This window comes from Apodemus sylvaticus, chromosome 20 (genome assembly GCF_947179515.1).
Source record: "Apodemus sylvaticus chromosome 20, mApoSyl1.1, whole genome shotgun sequence".
Classification (NCBI taxonomy): Eukaryota; Metazoa; Chordata; class Mammalia; order Rodentia; family Muridae; genus Apodemus; species Apodemus sylvaticus.
This window is the reverse complement of record NC_067491.1, coordinates 47504707-47526527: the sequence shown is the minus strand read 5'-3', so window position 1 is coordinate 47526527 and position 21821 is coordinate 47504707. Positions and strand designations below refer to the sequence as shown.

At 42.8% G+C, this 21821-nt stretch overlaps 1 protein-coding gene across 10 annotated transcripts in view; it reads left to right on the top strand.

The window, feature by feature from the left end:
* Window positions 1-3108: 3108 nt before the first annotated feature.
* Window positions 3109-21821, top strand: part of Igf1 (insulin like growth factor 1) — a 74447-nt gene continuing 55734 nt past the window's right edge. The window contains exons 1-4 of one of the 10 annotated variants that reach the window (XM_052165034.1): window positions 3705-3788; window positions 4866-4996; window positions 5307-5365; window positions 8582-8738. In XM_052165034.1, coding sequence (XP_052020994.1) covers window positions 5351-5365; window positions 8582-8738 — 172 coding nt within the window. In that variant the 5' untranslated portion in view covers window positions 3705-3788; window positions 4866-4996; window positions 5307-5350. The other 9 variants (XM_052165033.1, XM_052165036.1, XM_052165031.1 and 6 more) reach the window with 9 other exon arrangements.

Below are 21821 nucleotides of genomic sequence, written 5' to 3'. Positions count from 1 at the left end.
CATCTTTGCAGCTAGCTATTTTTGTGGCACGCAAGTTCCCATATCTGTTAGATTCTTTTTCCCAGACAGGCAATTATAGAAGCATTCACTAATTTCAAAATGACCATGGATATTCCTCACCAGTGGGATTTTCCTGGCCTGAACTCTCCCCGGACATTAACCTTGCTATCACCTGAGCTTCATCAACAGATGTGCCCCCTTGCTTTCTCTCCTAAACAGGTACTGGGACCACCATTAAAGGTCCTTTCATCTTCACACTTACTCCTGGAATCTACAAAGAAAACAGACACTTCCCCAGGAATCAGTGACCCCTGCTTCGTTGCTAGCTCACTCTCCCCACTAATAAAGACCATTCTCCAGCTTGAAATACATGGCAATCACTTCAGGAAATTGCTCCCCGCCCCCAATAGGAAACCGATAGTTCACCTCAGAATGTGGCCACGGCACAGCTGATGGTAATCGCAATGCGCTGAAATTCAGTTTGCTTTGACTGTGACATAAACGGAGACGTAAAGTAAAAGTCGATTATCCTTTAAGGATGACTGGGGTGACAAGCCTAAAGAGATTCCCTGTGTGGGCACTGATGGAGTGCAGTATCTCATGGAATGGTATGTGTTCCCTCCTCAAAGCAGCCCTTGAGAAGAAGGGTTAGGCGACCTCTGTTGTGTACCGCATAGCATCATTGCACGGCACGGCACTGCACGGCACAGCATAGCTCTGTATGGCAGGACACGCCAGCACAGCACAGCATGGCACAGTATGGTGTGGCACAGCACAGCACAGCACAGCACTGTGCTGCCCAGCACAGAGCAGCCCAGCACAGCACACACAGCTCAGCACAGCACCCAGAGTCACAAACCTGGAGGAATGCAGTAAGCTTCTAGAATGTATCAAGACAAAGTTTGCTACAACTGCAGTGGAGAGAAGTGATTTAAAGCACTGGTTTGCACAAAAGGTGCCCAGAAGTAGATGAGAATGCCTAGACTGGACTCAATTCTCCCGACTTACAAATCAAGGACCTGTCAACTCTCAACTGAGAAAGAATTGAAAGCAGGAGGTCTTTGGTTCCATATAATATACTCGTCGATGTCCTAAAAAGGAGGATGAACTATTTGTTCTCTCTCTCTCTCTCTCTCTCTCTCTCTCTCTCTCTCTCTCTCTCTCTCAGACACACACACACAGACACACACACACACACACAATTTCCAGAAGTTGTCATAAATCAAGTGCTCAAGGACAGCCTGTTCGCAGAAGCCTTGGGTTACTGTACGTGCAAGGGATTTCCCACACTGTAGGACCACCTGATGATGCCGCACTTCTGTGTGTCCTCAGAGTCGATCCTCACAGGACTACCCAGCCCGGTGCCCCTCACATAGCACTGTCCCCTCCCCCATTCTCCATTTCCAAAAGGCTTTCACTTCCTTCCTGCCTCCCTTAGAAACTGTCATCCCCTCCCACTGCTCATAAGTCTTCATGCTTTGCATACTCAACATATGGCCAAGAAGTGTCTCTCTCCCTGCCTGTTGCTTCTCCAGAGGTATGTGTAATCGAGCACATAGTAGGTGCTCTCATCACGTGATCCCTTCATCAAATGATACCTAACATCACCCACCACTGGAACTGCCTCACCCTGGGTTTCTAACGTTCCTGTCTGAAAGGTAAACATTGCTGTGAAGTATTGACCACACAGAGGGTTGGACCAAGCCCAAACCCCTTGCAAAACCAAACTGGTTTCATTTGAGGACAACCACCACCTCCCCAAGCAGATTTCTAGCCACGGGGCAGCGTAATGAGGCGGTGTAGAGTTTCCAGCTGGCCTCTGTTTCCACTGGTGTGTCAGTACCTTCAAATCCCCCGAGAGTCCGAGTCCAAGGGCGTCAGAGAAGGACACAAGTCTGCCTCCTTTCCATCTCCCCCTTTCCTGCCCCCCCAGGAAAGCACACCTGGAGAGACATCCATGGAAAGCACAGAGTGTAATCTGGGCTTCTGTAACCTTCTTTCATAATTCACTTTCTTATCTATCACCTCTAAAAACCACTGAGAAATAGGTACAAACTGTATCAACAAAAGATCAGAAATCGATTCTCTATGGCAAAGGCAAGCTTAGACATTATAAATAGCGAGGCAGCCGGCTTGAACGTGCTGCCAGCCACTTACCCAGTTGAGGGATTTGAATGACATCATAGGGTATTGCTAGCCAGCTGGTATTATTTGGAATACACACACACACACACACACACACACACACACATATAGACATACATATGCACACATGCACACACACACACACACACACACACACAACTGTGCCCCACTTCTACATACACACACATACAGTTTTGCAGGAAAATACAGCCAATGGGAAACAGTGTGTGCCTCCCATACTGCTTCCTTGGGGTCGAGGCATCTAGTTTTGTTGAAAACAAATAGGATCATTTTATTTTTCAGTCTGTCCCAGAGCTCAGCATAGCCTGATTCTCTGCACAAAGCATGATACAGTGTCCTAACAGGAGCCAATCCACTGCTGCCTGGCCACCTATAGGTTTTAGGAAATGAGATCATTCCCCTCACTTGGCAACTAGGACAAGGGTCGCCCCATCTCCTCCCCCCCCCAACCCTCCTGAAAGGAGAGCTGACTTTCAATGTAGTTTACCCTGGTCATTTCAGGGTTAACATCATTGTGCTTTCTGGACATGGTCTTTTTCTTCCTTTTTTTTTAAATTGTTGTTTTTTTCTTTTTTTAAATTTTGCATTTGCCCTAAAATATAAAATTGTTGCCTTGTCCCACTTAGACCCTCTAATCCTGGTGAGGTGTGTTAGCAAGTGTAAAGTGTACCTTCAAGCCCCGTGGAAAGTTAACCAGAGAACAGATGCTGTTCTCCTCTGGCAGGATTTAATGTCTGCTAACCCTGTCAGAAACACACATTCTTTTCAGGGGGGTGGGGGGAACGCTTCTGTGCTCCAGTTTTTAAAAGCAAAGGCATGATGTTATTTGTCACCGTGCCCAAAAAAGTCCTTACTCGATAACTTTGCCAGAAGAGGGAGAGAGAGAGAGAGAGAGAGAGAGAGAGAGAGAGAGAGAGAGAGAGAGAGAGAGAGAGAGCGGCGAATGCTCCCCCAGCTGTTTCCTGTCTACAGTGTCTGTGTTTTGTAGATAAATGTGAGGATTTTCTCTAAATCCCCCTTCTGCTTGCTAAATCTCACCGTCACTGCTAAATTCAGAGCAGATAGAGCCTGCGCAATGGAATAAAGTCCTCAAAATTGAAATGTGACATTGCTCTAACATCTCCTATCTCTCTGGATTTCTTTTCGCCTCATTATCCCTGCCCGCCAATTCATTTCCAGACTTTGTACTTCAGAAGCGATGGGGAAAATCAGCAGTCTTCCAACTCAATTATTTAAGATCTGCCTCTGTGACTTCTTGAAGGTAAATATCTCTTACTTCTTTTTTTTTTTTTTAACTCGTTGGAGAATTGTATTTAAACTGTGGACTGTTTTCTTCTGCCTAGAGTCATTATTCGCTTTAGAATTTGCATTGTTTCAGAACTGGGAGTTATTTACAAATTGCTGAATGTGCAGTTCTGTGCGAGCTGTAAAAGGACCTCCGGGAGATGAATGCATTTGCAGAGATATCTGTACGGGTAGAAACTATTGCAAGGTACTTTTGCTGAACCCTCCACTTCTACAGGGCTTCCACGCTGCTGTTTTAAAAGATTCCTTTAAATCCTGCCTATGGCTCGGGGCTAGAAAGCATGAATACAAACTCAGGATGCGTTTCTCTCTCACAGGTGCAGGCGTTTGCTTTTTCAGATCGTGGTTATGTGTCTGTATCTATGTATGTGTGTGATTTGTCAACTCTTTATTTACGAGGCATGTCACAGATTAAAAGTTACATTTTAGATGATAGGAAAGCTTTTTTAAAAAATGCTTTTTGGAGCCAAGAATCGGGAATTCTTTGCACTTCTGCCCAGAAAGTCAAAGTTAGAATGAAGTTTAATTTGCTGTTCTGTAAAACCTCGTAGACAACTTGCTGTTTTTGCATATTCAGAATTTTTAAACAGATCCACGCAGTGCTCCGAGAGCAGGAGCATACTGGCGGCTGCTTGTCCAACTTTTCTCTTTGGAAGGGGACTTTCGTGACTGAGTTTGGGGCTTTAATTTTGGTTTGAGGCTCTGCTCTTAAGACTCGGCGTGCAGTAAAGCCTCTTTAGGTGAAGCTGGCTGCCGATTGCTGCTGCCACTGCCGCTGCCGCTGCCGCTGCCCCTGCCTGCCGCTGCCCCTGCCTGCCGCTGCCCCTGCCTGCCGCTGCCCCTGCCTGCCGCTGCCCCCGTCGGTCCTTGCACTGCCTTCTCCTTTCGGTCACTGGCCCTACTTCAAGTTTCCATTCTCAGCAAAATTATATCCTTCCAGACTTGTGTTTTTTTCAATTTGCAAGCGCTTCTGAGCCGCTGTCACTGGCTCCTTGAAGGCAGTTGCCGGAGGGCTTAATTCATAAAAGATCCCAGTCAAAGAGTGCAGCAGCGGTTCCCGTGCTGCTTTCAAATGCTCCGTCGCTAAGACTTTTCTTAGGCAAGTAAGTCGCTTGGGACTTAGGGAGACCACTTGTCAAGCACCTAATTGTGCTGTCCTTACGGTGCCAGCAAGCTCCAGCCACCTTAAAGGAGTGAAGTCAGCGTTCCTATACGCTGTGTGGTCTGGCAGCCGAGATTGTGTCTCCCAAAGGGATTGTGGAATGTTACCTCTGCAGGCTTTCATTTCGCGTTTGGGAAACCGGCTCCAAATGAACTTTCTTTCCCTGCTGGGTGTGCAGAAGATTTCAGAAGCGGAGCTAGCAATACGCTTCAACTTTTCCCTCTACTTGCAGCAGGAGATGGCTGAAGCGAGCTGTTGCTGCTGCTGCGTGGTGGTCTTTGAAACGTAGCTCAAGGAATAGAGGTCAGCTGCCTAGAGCGGTGCACACAGGGCACAGGCTGGCTTTGTACCCTGAGGCTTAAGGTATTTCCCAGCGCCTGAGCCAGGGGAAGGAAGATGGGGGAGGAAGGGAAGGAGCTGGAACTTGGATCACTATTCTGGATAGATAGATAGCCATACAATGGAAATGAGTGGCTTCCCTTGGGGGAAAGGATGGACTCCAACACCCAGCTGTGCAATTTGCTCATTGTTTGAATGGACAAAAGGCAGTTTACCCAGGCTCAGAGCATACCTGCCTGGGTGTCCAAATGTAACTAGATGCTTTCACAAACCCCACCCACAAAACAACACATGTTCTTAAGTCCTCAGTTTTGTGTTCACCTCGGCCTCATAGTACCCACTCTGACCTGCCGTGTAAACGACCCGGGACCTACCAAAATGACCGCACCTCCAGTGAGTACCTGCTTACAACGATTGCCCTCGTATTTTGACCAGCCATTTTCACTCTTGTTCAGACATCTGGAATCAATTGATAGCTCTCTTGTTTAACAACAGAAAGGTCCTTGGAGACGTGGATTTGTCACTGATCTTTGAGGAAAGTGTTCTCAGTTCAGGATTGGTGCTTTTTGGCCCTCTCTTGCTCAGGTCCTTCCTTGTCATCTTCCTATTACATCTATGGCTTCTCTCTACTGGTTTTCCTTGTGGTTGACGAAATAAGAGGCTGGGGAAATGGAAAACATATGGGGAGACTTGTTTTGGACTTTTTTTAAACTCCTAAGCAAGTCCGTTATTGTTTTCTGTTTGGGGACCATGATGTGATAAACTCCGACTCTCTGTGGGTATGCGGGACTAGTCTCTGAGCTAAAGGAAAATGCACAAGAGGTCCTAGGATTGTAACTACTGATATTTATCAGGCAGTGGTTTTCAGTATAATTCCATGCAGAAAGGAAAAGAAAAATGGGTTCGAGCAATTTTCAGTTGTTTTCAATTCTACAGGTGCATATGTCTTGCTGGACTTAAATGCACTGCCCCTTAAAATAACTATTAAAATGTAGTTTGGGACAGCTCGTGACAGTCTAAATTTACAAAGGCTGTGAGATTGAGTAACAGTTCCTGTGGAGTTAGTCCAAACTATCCATTGCAGGTGCCTGGCCTTCACCCATTGCTGTCTGGAACTGAGCAGGGGTAGGGGGCAGTGTTTCAGAAATGGGTTTGTTGGAGTAACATTCATTCTAGAGCTGGCCTGGGGCCAGAGTGTAGGGAAGTGTTCTCCAAGACCAACTATGAGGATTACAGGCTTGTCCTTTCACAAAGAACCATGAAGCCCTGTTGGGTTGGATTTGATCAAGGTTCCATGAGAAATACGGAAGGGGGAGCTCCCCTTTCTTCTCTTTATAATGAAGAGGGATGAATGGATATTAGCTCATTTAAAGCTGGCGTCTTTGGTTGTATGAAGATGGAGCACTTCCATGCTGAAATCCTGCCGAGCAAAGGCACTAAGGGATTAACTGAGGATGTGCCTCCTCAACTGCCTGTCCTCTGTTTCTGATGACTTGAGAGTAAATGGTTCCTTCCATCTCCAGCCACTCTATATGCATGACTTAAATATTTACCTTGCGAGATCAAGAGTCGGGGCCTTTGGCTTCCTTGCCCCCTCCAAATGCTAGGCTGAAGAACTAGCCATTCAATTGAAAGCGGTTTTAAAATAGTTGAGAAAGATTTGCCAGTGGTACAGAGCCATTAAGTGGAGGACTCACACAGGGGAGTGACCATAAGCTAAATATCCGAGTTGGGATTGAATGAATTTGCCTCAACTGTGAAATTCAAAAACAAAAGCCTCCTATAAAAATTATAGCTTCCAGTATATATCCATGACCCTCACATCATTCCCTCTTGGTGACTCCTTCCACAGTATTAAAAGTGTATGTCTCTAAAAGGGGGGGTGAAGTCGCTCACCTTGGGGGGTCTTCTTGGAAGAAAGTACAAGCTGGCTCCACAAGTAGCAATACTGAAAAATGGACTGTCACCACGGTCTCTGTCTGCTTCTTAGAATGAAGAGAGACTCAAGCCCTGGGAATCCTGACTGCAGGGGTGCCATCTGGCTAACAACCATCGGCTAGTTTGTGCCAACCAAGGGTCCCTTGGTAGGTTTTGCTATCAAGTTGATTAAGAGGGGTACATGAGTGCTTCCCAGAGATGAGGTCAGAATTCTTGGGCTGCTGTGGGTTTTAAGCCCAGCACCCAGCATTTAAAAAACGACTCTCAAAGGGATGTACCTCTCTGATAGTGAGTTAGAAGTGAGGACCTTAGAATACAAGGCTGGCTACATTTATGTCCTGTCGAAGCTTGGGAGATGATTTTTAAACTCCCTGACCTTCTGCCAACCTCCCTTTTCCTGCTTGTCACTCTCCCCCAAAGGCAGGAATAGAAATGAGAAACCCTCTTGCCCAAGGCAGTCATAAAACATGGAAATTCCCTTCGGACCTCCCATGACTTTCAGTAGAGGAGTTGGCCAGTGAGAACTCTGCTGCCTGCCCTGTCTGATGGCAGCTCACTTGCCCCTCCCCCAAGGGGGCTTCTAAATCTTCTACCCAGGCTTTATGACTGCTTCACAAAGGGGCACAGAAGAATCAGGAGAGGCAAGATGTGCTGGGTTTGCCATCTCCATCTACATCATTAAATGCTAATTCTGTCCACTGTCCACACCCCGTTGAATTGAGGCAGCAACACATGGGAAAGTTTCCCTCCCCAATGTAGAGGCTCCCCCCCACCCCCCAAGGCTCTCACCACATATAAACCTTTGATTAAATAAAGACATTATGATCTCCGTCAATCTGCCTTTTGTTATGGAGGTACAGACTATGACCTCCTTGATGCGCCAGCTCACACCTTTCTGTCATGAAGCTTTTGTGAGACAATTGTGCTCCTACTTCTTCCATGCTTTTCCTGTTTTGAGATTGCTTGTTTGGTTTTCCACCTGTGGTTGTGTTAGCTGTTAACATGCACAGATAAGATTTCTCCTCCTCTTCCTCCACGTCTGCCCTCCCTGCCTCCCTTTCCATCTCCCTCTCTGAAATCTATCAGTGATGCTAGATTTTCATAATACCTTTCTGGGCAGTATAATAAAATCTTCTTAATCTATGGCCAGAAAATGATGCCCTGGTTAATTTAATATTCTGATCAATAATAAATAGAATGAATATATGTATGTACCATCTGGAGATGGTCAGGTTTTAGGTTATTTAAATCGAAACAATTTGAGTGCAAAGCTGAGAGAAAATTAATGTTTGATAATTCAGATGTTTTGTCTCAGATTGGCATGGGGATCCCAAACACACACACACACACACACACACACACAAATAACTGCATCTTTTGTTACCCAATAAACGTTTGTAGCCCTTTTACCCTATTTACTCATAACAGGAACTTATAAAAGCCTCAGGAGAACTTCCGAAGACCCAGTAGTGAAGGGACTAACCACGGTTTGTCTGATGTCAAGACAGACTCAGGCCAGGAGCCCTCATGCCACACTGCTCTTCTAGGTTGGAGAGTTTTAATGAATGATGATGACAAGGAGTACCAAGCCAGAGTCAACATATCGCTGCCCCATCCTTTCGGGACCCAGAAGGATACCTGACCCTCCTTTTTTTTTTCCGCCTCCGACAGATAAAGATACACATCATGTCGTCTTCCCATCTCTTCTACCTGGCACTCTGCTTGCTCACCTTCACCAGCTCCACCACGGCTGGACCAGAGACCCTTTGCGGGGCTGAACTGGTGGATGCTCTTCAGTTCGTGTGTGGACCCAGGGGCTTTTATTTCAGTGAGTAGCTATCCCATCCCAACCCCCCTCTCCCAGCCCAGTTCTAGGTGCTACAATGATTCTGAAGTATATGGTTTCCTGGATTTTTTACAACGGAAGGGATTGGGCGAATAACTGAATGACTGCCTGTGGCTGACAGCCATCCCCAGGCTCCTAGGGATATCCTTAAAGTATATATAACACTTCAGTGGGGCTTTGGCAGGTTTGGGAGATTTAAGGTCGAATTTTCTTCCTTAAGAGTTTGCCTTTAACTGCTTCCTCTGGGGCCCTCTTCCTGAATTTATGGTCGATCCCCACTCTCCTGTTCCTCGAAATGAAGAAATGAGACAGAATAACCCTAGAGTACTGCAGATTTTGTTCTTAGACATCGGGGCACATATATAAACATCCAGAGGGTGTACAGGACTACTTTGAGTGTTCTGAAATTTAAAGTAAAATGGTAAGGATCCTGCAGCCTACGTTCATGTGTATCTGAGAAATGAATCCAATGGAGAACAAAGTTCTCCATGCAACCCAAAGCCAGCGTGAGTGGACAAAAGGGGATCTTTGCCAAGAGATGTTCGTAGGTACGTAAGCTTGCTAACTGTGCATGGTGGTGTCGTGACCAAAGTACCCTCTATGCAGATTGACTTTGATACTTTCTTTTCTTCCTTTTGTCATTCCATTCCTTTGATGTAGTTCTTCCCCAGGTATTAATTATATCCGCCTAGAAAGGAGTCTTTGAAAAGTTCAGCACCACCTATCTTAAAAGTAGGTCTCAGATAATCGGAAAGTCAGCAGTCCGTGGGAAGGAGACAGAGGAATCAATGTCTGTAAATAACACACACCCACAAATCAATGACCACCGAGGGGAGCGATCACTTAAAAAAGAAAACCTACCTCACACGCATCCAGCTCACAGTATATTACAATGCAGTGAAAACACTGAAAGAGATGCGAACTCTGTACATTTCTTTGGAAGTGCAAAGAGTTCCTGGAACCTGGGCATGAATCATTCGCCAGGGCTCCTGTCACTCAAGTGCAGACAAATCATCTCAGCGAACCCTGCCCCGCCCCCAAGCTCAGGCTCTGCATAGCTCCTGAGTTGATTTACATTCTTGAAGTCTCTCTTGTCTTCTTGCCAAATGCTAGTCTCTCTTGGGGCAAATGGTAATGGCTGTGGCTTGTGTGTTATGGTGTGTGTGTGTGTGTGTGTGTGTGTGTGTGTGTGTGAGAGAGAGAGAGAGAGAGAGAGAGAGGCAAAATTTTATTCATATAAGTTTGAAACTATGAAGGGAACTACCAAGGAGACTGGTAATGTGTATTTACCATGGTTTTGGCAAAATAAAATAAAAAAGACAACTTGGCAGAATATCATCAGAGTCGAGCATACTTTCAGCTGTTGGAATGGGAAAATGTCCACTTTGTGTTCCCTGCCAGTCCTTTATTTGAATAAATTCACTTACTTTTCTGGCAATAGAACAGTTGCATCTAGTTCTCTGGTACAGGGTAAATGAATGAGTTCATTAGGTAGATGATTTTTTGTTTTAATACCAGACTTGCTTCACCTTTAAGAACATTCTATACCGAGTGAAACGAGATGTGAACACAATTGAACAATGAATTGAGAACATTCTATAATTCACTGTGATCGAGCCATGTTTTCTCTTTGGAAAACATAAGTTGTTCTTATCTCCAATTCCCAAGAACTTTGTTTTCCCTGGGCAAGGCACTTGTGCAAGGGCCTTCTGGGTAGTGCCAGGTTGAATTGTAACACCCATCATGATGTACTCCAGGACTTCCATACATGGTACATGACCGACCATGCCTGCGATATTTATGTTAGATAACAAAAACTAAGACAAGAAATAACGACTTAGCTCTGGATAACTAGGCAATACTTATATGTAATTATATGTTCAATGCACAGACACTTGAGCGCTGAACACTGACAATGGAATCTAATTTTAATGGGCTGGAAAGGTTTTTGCATTTGATCACATGAAGTTCAAATTTTGGTAAATGTGTTTAAGCTGTGTTTTAATAACAAAATGAGAAGAGCACATATAGTCATTTGATATTTATAGCAGGGTTCTGGGTATTAGAACAATGACTGGGTGAAACACGTGCTGTTTCGAATTCTGCCATTAAGAGTGTTTTTAATCACATTCCTCTGTATATGATTCCATGACTTAAGCTAAATCCTATCCCTACTTTGTTCCTTAAGCATGAAAGTATATTCTCGATAGCTTTCTGGTCAACCCCACCATCCTCTCTACATGGGAGCAGCTGATCCTTTTAAATTGTTTAAGTGTTCTCTAAAACACTGGGGGAGCATTTGTTGTGTGGTAGCACAAGATATAAATGAGAAACCAAGAGGTGACTAAGAGACTGACCTTGCCTTTGAAGTACTCAGAGTCTAGTCAGAGCTTAAAAAGAGAGTGTGTATATCATATGCTCTACGGGAAAAGAACCTTGGAAAAAGAAGTTCAATTCTTTAAGCCTTTCCTGAATCTTCCCCATTGCTTATGACATGTCTTTGCCAGGCTCTGCTCTCTAAGAGAACTCAAAGGCCACAGCTATTTATCTTTGAAGATCAGTGGTAAGTTATGAATGAAACAGTAGCTGATGGGCTCTATCAATTTGTACTGGCAAGACTGAATCCAAGTAAACTTAATAGAACTGTTTCTGTGGGACTCGCCCAGTAAGAACCACCAAGGATTGTGATAGCCAAATTCTTTAGAACATACTTCTCCCCTCATGCCTACCTAGTTATGTGATGAAACTGCTTGGCTTTCCTCGCAGAATGCAATGTATGTATACCAACAAGAACTTAGAAGCTGTCCTTTCGGTCTCCCCAAGCTATGCTCAAGGTCCATTTCCTTCCTGAACCAATTATTCTTACAGGCATTAACTGTCATCAACAAATTTTATTGAGTTTCCTTTTCATCCCCTAAGATTTACTGTGTGTGGGGAAGGCAGCGCTAAGCATTTACAGTCCTCGAAGCACCTTTTAAAGGAGAGAACCCTTCACATTTCTGTCCCCCCAGTTGACATTTACTAGATTTTACTCTTATTTACAAAGTTTTACTGAGCCCATACCTTTTTATTTTAAGCTGGTTCAACTCCATTTTGGAAGTATGCGTTTCTCTCCATTATAGAAGGCAGGATCTGATCTTGGTTTGATATTTAAACATCATAAAGAAATTTGCCTCTAAATTTGTTTATTTATGAATACTACAAACCAATTAACAAGGAGGGGTTTTGAATCCTATTAGAACTGTTTTGAGTAAGAGTTTTGTTTGTTTGCTCTGTTTGTTTGTTTTGTTAATTCTTGCTCTGTGTAGGTTGACCCAGTTTTGCAAATGAGCTCACGCTACCCTTTTAGGCCAAGTTCTGTGGGAGCACAGCAGATATGACCTCCAGGATGATCAGTTGTGAACATCCCTCCAGCATAAGTAGAGCAGTTGATCCAAAATTAATGTGGCTTCCCCAGACATTTTACAAAATGAAGGGTCCAATGAAGAGCTAATTATGGATTCTTCCTCATGTCCCATAGAGAGAGAACATGCCAATCAGATGTCTGCTCTTTTGGTTCTGTGAGGAGGGCAGTGCCCTTGTGGAGGTGAACGCGTACTAGCAGAGATTAACTGATTTTTTGGAACCCACACAGAGGACAGACGTCCCATTATAACTTTGTTTTGTCTGAAGCACACCAGTGGGTAAAACAAAATGAAAGAAGTTATGCTTGCCACAGGTAGAATTTTAGACAGCTATGGCAAGAAACCATTTTTAACATGCTGTTTGGGAACTTCTGGAATTTTTCTCCTTTGAGGTCTTTAAGAAGTTGACAGACGACCAACCATCTTGAATGGTTTCAATTAAGAACAACCAGAAGAAAGAGAGGTTCTGGGGTCCTTTTTCAGTTTTAAGAGTCTATAAACAGTCCCTTAAATAAACTGTATATGCCTTACCTCAGGCAGTCTAGGGGAAAGGAGAAGTAAATCAATTAGAAAAGAAAGTTGGATACCCTTTCAGCTACCCCAGATTTATGGCTTTTGTAAAACATCCCTCCAATGTATGCTTATTAGGAACAGATCTGAATAAACGAGCGACATTCTTCACGTGTTGAAGCATACTGTTTTGTAAAGAGTTTAAGTGAAACTTTGCAATTAGCTTTCATTGTTATGGATTGCACAAGCCTTCCGAGGCTTTGGTTATTATTATAAACTGGGACTTCTTCCTTTGATATGCAGAGCTCAGAAAACTACCTCCAGACCTGTCAATCATTATTTATAGGACTTTGGCAGGCATTTAAACTTCCTGGGCTGAAATGTCCTTGTCTATAAAACAAGGGGATTTTGTAAAAGCAAATGACCTTTAACTTTAACAGACTTGACTTCTAGGTTGCAGACAACAAGCTTTCATGCTATTGGAGAAGGGAAAACCCTGGATTTAACTACTGCCTGAGGAACATTTAACTTCTTTTATCTTCCTGACACCATTTCAGTTGGGCTCTAAAGGTAGCCAATCCGCTCACTTCAAGAAATAAGAGCCAGCTGCTTTGCTTTGCTTCAGTTTGGAGCTTCAGTTCTCCAAGGACAGAACAGAAATTCAGACACGACCACAAAGTCCCAGGTCGTAAACCTAAGCTTGTCATTTCTCTTTGTTATCAAGTACAGATCGGATGATACTCATCCTTCAAACACTTTCACACCGCTTTGACATTGGGGAGCAACAAGTAAATCTGTTTATTATCTCAGAAGAGAACTCTATGGATCCAACCCAAGCCTTTGGGCATCCTATTAGATGCAGCCTGTTTAGCTAAAGAACAGCACCTTAAAAAGACACACACCCACCACTAGCTTTGGGACAGTGTGGATTTTGAGCTCCATCCATATAGATTTCCTTGCATAGTACCCCTGTGGGAATTCCAGGCATGCATCTGTGTGAGTTCTGGTCCAAGTTAGGGGCATGGTCGCTGCCTATGGAAAAACAATTCTCTTTGAAATGGATACATCTGGAGCTGACCTTATAACCCTGCCCTCATTAGTACACAGAGCTAATAGGCCACAGATATTGGGTTTTTTTTTTAAAGCACTGGGCTTTTATCTTGACCCTCAAATGCTTGCAACTACTTTTTAAAATATACCCAAGGGAACTTGTGTGGAGAACTAAAAAAAATGAAGGTTCCTGTGTAAAATTAGAAAATAACTTTCAATTTTATGACATGTTAATACTCATTGAGACTATCTTCTCCTGGATCAAAGACTATAAGTAGGAGAATGAAGGGTCCAAGACCAAGATTGTGGCCTCTTTTGACAAAAATACAGGGTTGAGCCTTGGCTCTGCAAACTTACTCAGCAGGAGACCTTGAGCAAGCTCCTAAACCATGCTGTGCTTCAATTTCTTCATCTGTAAAATGGGACTTGCCTTATTATGTTGATATAGGGGATGGATAAGCTGAGGGATTAGAACATGTTAGCTTAGAGTGGCGTGGCACATCACACCCATCCTAATTAGCTAGTCTGTCTATGTGCTCTCATCTGAGCCTCTGTTTAGAGATCTGAAAAGTCCACTTAGTTATTGACTCACTATTTTTTTCTGCTTGGGGCAGAAACAATTGTGGAGACAATTAATAGTAGTAGCAATCCTGCGTACAGTGTCAGTATAAATGACGAGAAGAATTATCTGCTTGTCTCATAGTTACTTCCTCTCCTGCTCTGTCTTTATCACCACTTTGGCAGACAGAGATGATTACTGCATTAGACGAACAAGAAATATAAAGGCATGAGCTCAGCAGGCCATACTTGTCAAGCAAATGTGAAGATGTAAAGCCAGATGTGGTGGTGCAAGTCTGCTCCAATAAAGAGACATGGGAGGTATTCACAGGAGAACCCTTTAGAGGCTTGCAATCCAGCAAGTCTGACATATACAGTGAGGACAAACCCTGCCTCGTACAAGGTGGGAGTCTTGTATCTGTTAGCCTGGCATTCATGGGACTTATACCCATGGATGACCTCTAACCTCCACACATATGCGATGACATGCACGCTTGTCCTCATATGCAGAATAGACACACCACACGAATGAACACATAAACACAAACGGAAATGAAAGGCATGGAGATTTTGAAACTTGATGAATCAAAAAGCCAAGTCCACAGCTTCTTGTCTCCATGAAACATAATCATTTGGTCACTTGTATTGTTTAGAAGCCCACGGTTTTGTAGCCTGTGGAAATGTTCCCAAGACCCCTGGAAAATACAGAGTAAGACCCCTGGTATGAAGCAGTTGGTTTTCAACATTCTCTTGAAATAAGGCCACTAGGGAATCAGGGATGAACTTGTATTTTACCTCTGAGACCATCAAGAAAATACTAAGAGAATTTCCTCCAAGTAAAGAAGAAAAGTTTCCTCTGATGAGAGATAGATGCTATACAAGACATTTCATAGGACTCCCTCGGACAGTGCACAGCCCCTTTCCTCTGAGATCCAATATGCCCTCTGTTCTGGAGAGCCTCACCCATCACTCACACGTCTCATTCTTCTTCCTCTACCAGAAAACCTCAAATGTTTAACTTCTTGAAGCATTTAGTTTGGAAGGCTTGCTTTTTCTCAAAGAATCACCAAGAGGCTATTTAGTTGGAACAAATGTCTCTTGTGGGGTACCAGGAAAGTGTTTTCAAAAGTGATGAAGGACCAGATCTATGGTAGGAGCTTGATAAAAGTAGGAACAGCTGGTAGGTTATAACACAAGATTTCTGTCTGTACAATGTATATCTCAACCATGGGATGAGAAGGTCTCACGTCATCATTTAAGACGTAGACATTTAAGATTCAAAAAAGAGATTGAGTGTTATATAGCTTAAGTGTTCTTGTATATCTTGTCCAGATACCACGGGCCACTCCATTGTCCCTTAGATACTCTGTCAGAGCCAATCCCATCTCTTGTGAGCTTCTAAACAATACAAGAAAGCAAATGAGCATATTTTGTGGAGACAAGAAGCTGTGGACTTGGCTTTTTGACCCATCAAGTTTTAGAAGCCTTCCTTTTGATTTCAAAACCCATAGCACAGATCCAGACACACTGAGATCCAGGCACAAGGTCTCTCCCAGGGAGATTCCCTATTGTCTTCACTAACAAGCCACAGAGGCTTTGATCTTTCCTCTAGCCAGATGTCCTTGACAACCATGGTGGCAAATTACCCTGTTTGCCCTGAGCTGTTAGCCTGGCACCACTCCCCATCTAGCACCTTTCCATGAAACTTTGTAAGCTCTTCTATCCCAAAGAAATATTTTGGTTGCCTGGAAAGTTCAAACCTCTCATTAGCTGTCAGACCAAGGAGACGACATCTCTGAGTTGTGTTTGTCTTTATCTATATGTGAGATCATGTTTAAAACACAGCAGAGCTGTTACGTGACATGCAGTTCCCTAACTGTAGCAAGTTGTATGCCTATTTAATGCATTGTTTAGTCTCACATTGGCTAGAGCCATTTAAAGAAGCATTTGGCAAGCTCTAGTTTTTCATTCTTGGCATAACTGCCCCCTTTCGCTTTCCACTGAACCCTGGATACCGAGAAAACCCCTTCGCTTGCTCTACATCTGGTATACTGCTTTATGCAATTCACTGGACCCTTTACGCCAGGCCCTCTGTATTTGTCCTAAGGTAATTAATGGCTTTGCAATATTTGATCAGCAGAAGCAGAGACACAAAGGGAAATTGTGCAACCCAGAAGAGACCACACAGCCTTTTAAATTAAAACCTTTTGCTTTAAATGTTCTTCCTCCCCCGGCATTCTGCAGGAGTAGAAATTTCCATTTCAAGACTCAAAATAAAGTTACACTGAAATGCCAAGGAAGGTACTTAAGAATGTGATAATTGATCAAATAGATGCTGTCTCTATCTCCCTTTTAAAGCTACCTGATTGTTGAAAGGAAGAAAGGGAGGAGGGCTCCTACAAGCTTGGAAACTTGAAAAAAATAATCTTCCCAACACTAAAACAGAAACCCAGAGAGAAGTAATGTGTTCAAGGTCACATAGCTAATTAGTGGCAGTAGAAGATGTGTGGATTCTGTTCTCTAATCCCAGTGCAGCCTGCCTCTGCTTAGCATGATTAATCATGCCTGTGCGAAATTACCTGGTAACTTCAAATGAGCAGGAATGGGGGGGGGCAGGGCAGACAGGCAGGGGGGTTGGGGGAGTCAAACTCATGCAAAGGAGCAGTTCCAGGGGACCCTGCATCCTAATAAGTGTACCTGAGAGTTGACAATTTGCTCCCTTGTGGCAGAAATACTAGAAATTAAAGCCATCTACCTTCCTGTAGATATGGGGTACAATGCCTTCAGATGTGCTTCCGGCATTGAAATCTACTTACGGTGTAATTTAGACTATTATTATATATTATGTTCTTCTGGTCCTCTGGTTACTCTCTCTAATGTCAGCTTCAGTAGAACTGCTTTGGAATGACTTAACAAAGCTGTGTGTTCCTGGAAACTTTGAGAAAGTCTCTTGAGTTGGAAAAAAATCAGCTTTTTTTTTTTTTTTCTGGAGATTTCTCTGTCTCATGCCAAAAGAAATTTATACCTGATTTTTTTTTTCAGACTCTTAAGTGGATACTCTATGAATCTCTAGTGATTTCCTTCTTTGCACCCTTTATGGGATTCTAGGAAAGGCTATCTGAGGAGGAGCATGATTAAGCTAAAGTTTGGTTATACTGCGTAAGAACTGTCAGGCAATCCTGTGTTTCTGGGAAGATAGCACTACCTCTGTGCCATTTACCCTGGTGAAATGGTTCTTTCATCAGAAACAAGCAATTTAGAAAGACATCGGAGCCAGCCACATGAAGCCAAGTTCTGATTATCCAATGAAACTAGGGAAAGGAGCACAGAGTTAGAACTCTGGATTAAACCAATGTGTGGACTCTGAGGGTTTCTTTTATCCCCCCCCCCATGCCCATTTATGAAACCAGGTAACATGCTTTGAAATTATATTCATTCTTACACAGCCTTTCCTTTCGTGGCAACAATGTTACTAGCAATAGGAGTTTCAGCTGCAGGAATATTGATGTTTGGGGTCTCATAACTTCTACTGAAAGGAGAGTCCTGTCCAGTATATTAAAATAGGTTCACGCTGGGCAGTGGTGGCGCATGCCTTTAATCCCAGCACTTGGGAGGCAGAGGCAGGCAGATTTCTAAGTTCGAGGCCAGCCTGGTCTACAGAGTGAGTTCCAAGACAGCCAGGGCTATACAGAGAAACCCTGTCTTGGGGGAAAAAAATAGGTTCAAAGCAGTACATTTGGCTCCTACCAATCAATGCCAGTGGTCCCACTGTAATAAACCCAGATATTGCCTAATATATTTGGAGGCACTAAATCACCCCCAAGTCAAATTGCTGGACTAGAAAAGTATCTAGAGGAAGGATAACTAATGAAGTGGAGCAAAAATCATGCATAAAATTAAAAATACCATACCACCTTCCTAAGTGAAGGGATTATGGGCTCAGGCCTCAGTCGGTCACTGGTTCAGGAGTTGATGGCCCGTCATCTGGACCAAGAAATGGGCAGAGTCAATGGAGCTAGGAACGCTTTATGGAAACATAAATCTCCTTCTAGAAGCTATTTTAAAAAGCTTTTGCAGGCTTTCCTTTTTGTCTTATAGCTACAGAACCCACTCAGTTTTGGTAAAAGAGGCAAGAACATAAAGAAATAGTCCACTACAAATCTGTAGGCTTTAGAAGTTAGATTGAGATAACCTAAAGCTAGTATAAAGGACACTGGCTACTTGCACCTCTGTGCCTATGCCTGTTCCTTTCTTAGGCCCATAATAAATGAACTCTCTCTTCTCCACTAGTAAAAGGCCTAGGTCAAAGTAAATGACCTTTTTTTTTTCTTTCTCTCTTGGTATGCTTTTCCTATCTGAGCATCACCAGACTCAGTGTCCAGAAAGTCTTTGAACCATATCCCCTACCAAAAAGCTCTGGGAGTTCTGGGGAAGTCACTCTGATCACGAGCCTCACCCTCCTCATTGTAAAACTATTATGAGTAAAATATTATGCCTCAGGGCTGTTCTGAGACTCAGCCACCGAAGGGCTTCCAAAACTAAAAGGACTATCCAGACATGTCCCAATTAACACATTGAAGAAGATACTTTGCCTTTTGTCCTTACTCAGGGCTGACAATTTAGTTCAGTAATCAATCTCTGCAAATCTTTCTGTAATAATTATAATCTCGAAAAGTTAGCTTGGCCATGTATTCCCCTTGAACTTCTTAATTAAAAATAAAGGCACACACTGAGATCTTACCTAACTCTTTGTCTTTTGAATGGCCAAGGGCTAATTAGTGCTTGGTTGGAATACTCATTGGGTATCAGTTTTATTTTCTCTTGCTGGAAGAAGCAAGAATGAGATGAAGCCTTATCACGTTACCATACTGAGGCTGCTGAGAGAGTTTATTCTCTGGGAAGTAGTCAGGTAGTCCCTGAAGCAGCACGCATAGGCAAAATATCTGTTTCCTCCAGTCAGCTATTAGTGAGTTCTGTTTAGCCTAAAAGCATAGTGTTCAGCAAGAGGGGATTTATTTCTAGTCTGAAAAGTATCTCTGTCTCTCAAGTTGCTCATCGAAAATATGTTTTCTTTTCATAATTGTCTGACTTAGACAATGATTTGCAAAGCAACTTCTCGCTTAAGCATAACTTTAATGTAATCAAATGTATGGGTTTTATCACTATATGGACCAGTAACACAGTGGCTTTTCTGTCTCAGAGGATTTACATGCAACAATCTCTAGAGATACAGATCTGATGTAGGAAATATATATCTGGGGCACACAATGAAGTATTGGCTACTATTGATGTGGATTTTCATCCTTTTTTATAGTTCATTGGGGAAAACAGAGACTAAATGTCCATAGACTTCTCTGTCCTCACTGGCACAGTTGCCAGCATGAGACACTTAATAAAACCCTCATTTGATACTGAAAACCTCATTCCCCAGTAAATCTAGCTTACTCTTCCCATCCCCAGAATAATCCCCTTGACTTTCTGTTGGTTATTACTGTCATTGTAAGTGGAGAATGAAGATATAGAAGAATTCAGTCTTCGGGTCTACTTGAGCTGTTGACTTTAAGGTTTTCCTCACCACTGAACAGTCAGCTCAAGACTAAAGCAACAGAGACTTTTCAGAGCTGTCCAGACCCTCATACGTATGTTCTATCAAGTCTGAAAACCCTAACTAATACCCCATTCTTCTTCTCTCTTGTTCTTCTTGATTCATTTATAAGAAGCCATTATAGACCAGGGAAGTGAACTCCTGACATATAATTAGACAGGCTGGAAGGCCTTTCCTCAGCAAACACCGCAATAAGGTTCTATTTGCCAACCAGAACTGAAGAACTGAAGAGCTATGAAGAACCACACACAGCAATCAGATCCAGAAAACCAAGAATGGGAAAAAAAAAAAAAACTGGTGTGCACCAGGCCCTAAAGAAGACTACTGGGGAAAGCATTCTTGTCATCCACATCCAGTCCCAAGAAACTCTTGAACAAGTAGGCGCATTAAGTAGAACCTTGAAAAACACGTAAAGTAGTCCTGCTGACTCCAGTCTAAGTCCCCATGATGAACTAGTAGGTCACATTTTATGGCTAGTGAATGAAAATAGTCATGGAAACTCTAAGTGCTTAATCATTCTGAAAACACTTCTTCCAGTTTCTCTGAACCAACTTCATTGGGTTTCATTTCTTCTCCATCAGCGTGACTATATATTATTATACTAAAGATAGCTTCCTAAACCTTAGACATTTCATATATTGGAGGCTTCAAAGAGAAAGAACAAAGGTGAAAAAAGAATTTTCCTGAGTCAGTTTAATGCCAGCTTGTTGGCTAGTTACTGTATTTTCTATTGCTTACTGATATAAGCTACCCAAAGCAAAAGGTATATAAGACACAGTCGCTGTACTCTTGAAGGTCTTCCATGAAGAAGCTTAACTTTTCCTACGTATTTTGAGTTTTCTATTTCTTTCCATTAAAGTCTCCAGTTGTTCATAGGCTTATTTAGTTTGGCAGAAGGTGATAGTGATTCATGGAATGAAAAAATTTGAAGGCAAAGCTACTGAAAATGGATCTAATTTCTTTAGGATAATTTGGGAGCAAGAAATTGATAATTTGTCTCCTTTTTTTCTGGTTTCACTGGCTGCCATGCTGCCAAATAGTCTCTCCATATGGATGCTTGGCCATTCCTGAAACGCATAACAAATCTTAGCTGCAACTCTATCTATCTAATTTGGTTGAAGAATAAAACTATAGTTGGCTCATTGGCTCATTGTTCTTGGCTGGACAGCCTTGATCAATGGCCATTGAGTGAAAAAACAAGATCAGATGGAAAACATTTCCAGCTTGTTCCTTCCTATGGATCCAGCCAGTTTGCTGTATTCATCAAACACAGCGAATGTTCCCATACAAAAAAAGTATGGCTATATTTTCAGCACAAATGCAAATACTAGTGAGTTTCAATCTCTCAGTTTGGGTGTTGAGATAGTTTTGTGTGTCTGGGGATTACTTCTTTCCTGCTGGTCCTTACCTCCCAGTATGGATATTTGGGGATGACATCTTAGATGCTCAATGATGTAGTCATATAATAGGCTTCCCTGAAGGTAGATTTTGAAAATCTTAAACTTGTAGGAATGTAAGTCTTTGAAAAGTGTCCGTACCCTAAGTCTGGTTGGCATTCATGTAGACTTATCATGATAATGCTTTTGCATGAAACTATGGAATTTTATCTTAGGAGATAAGATATTGGCCAATAACTATGCAGAAGTGATGTAAAAAGCTAAAGACAAAGAGGGACTTATTTCTAGCTGGTTCAGAGGCACACACTTGCCCCTTGGAGCCTTACAGTCACTGGACAGGTGATTGGTTTCATGATAATAACTTTGACCCCACTATCACTACCACATTTAAAAAAAGCAATACTAAAGAATAGAGAAATCTATCTTTTTTCAGGAAAAAAGGATGTGATTTAGATATAGAAAATGTTTTATATCCAAAAACAACCTGTTGTTTACATTGGGTCAAGTGTGTTTGATTAGCAAATGCTCTTAAAGATGAATG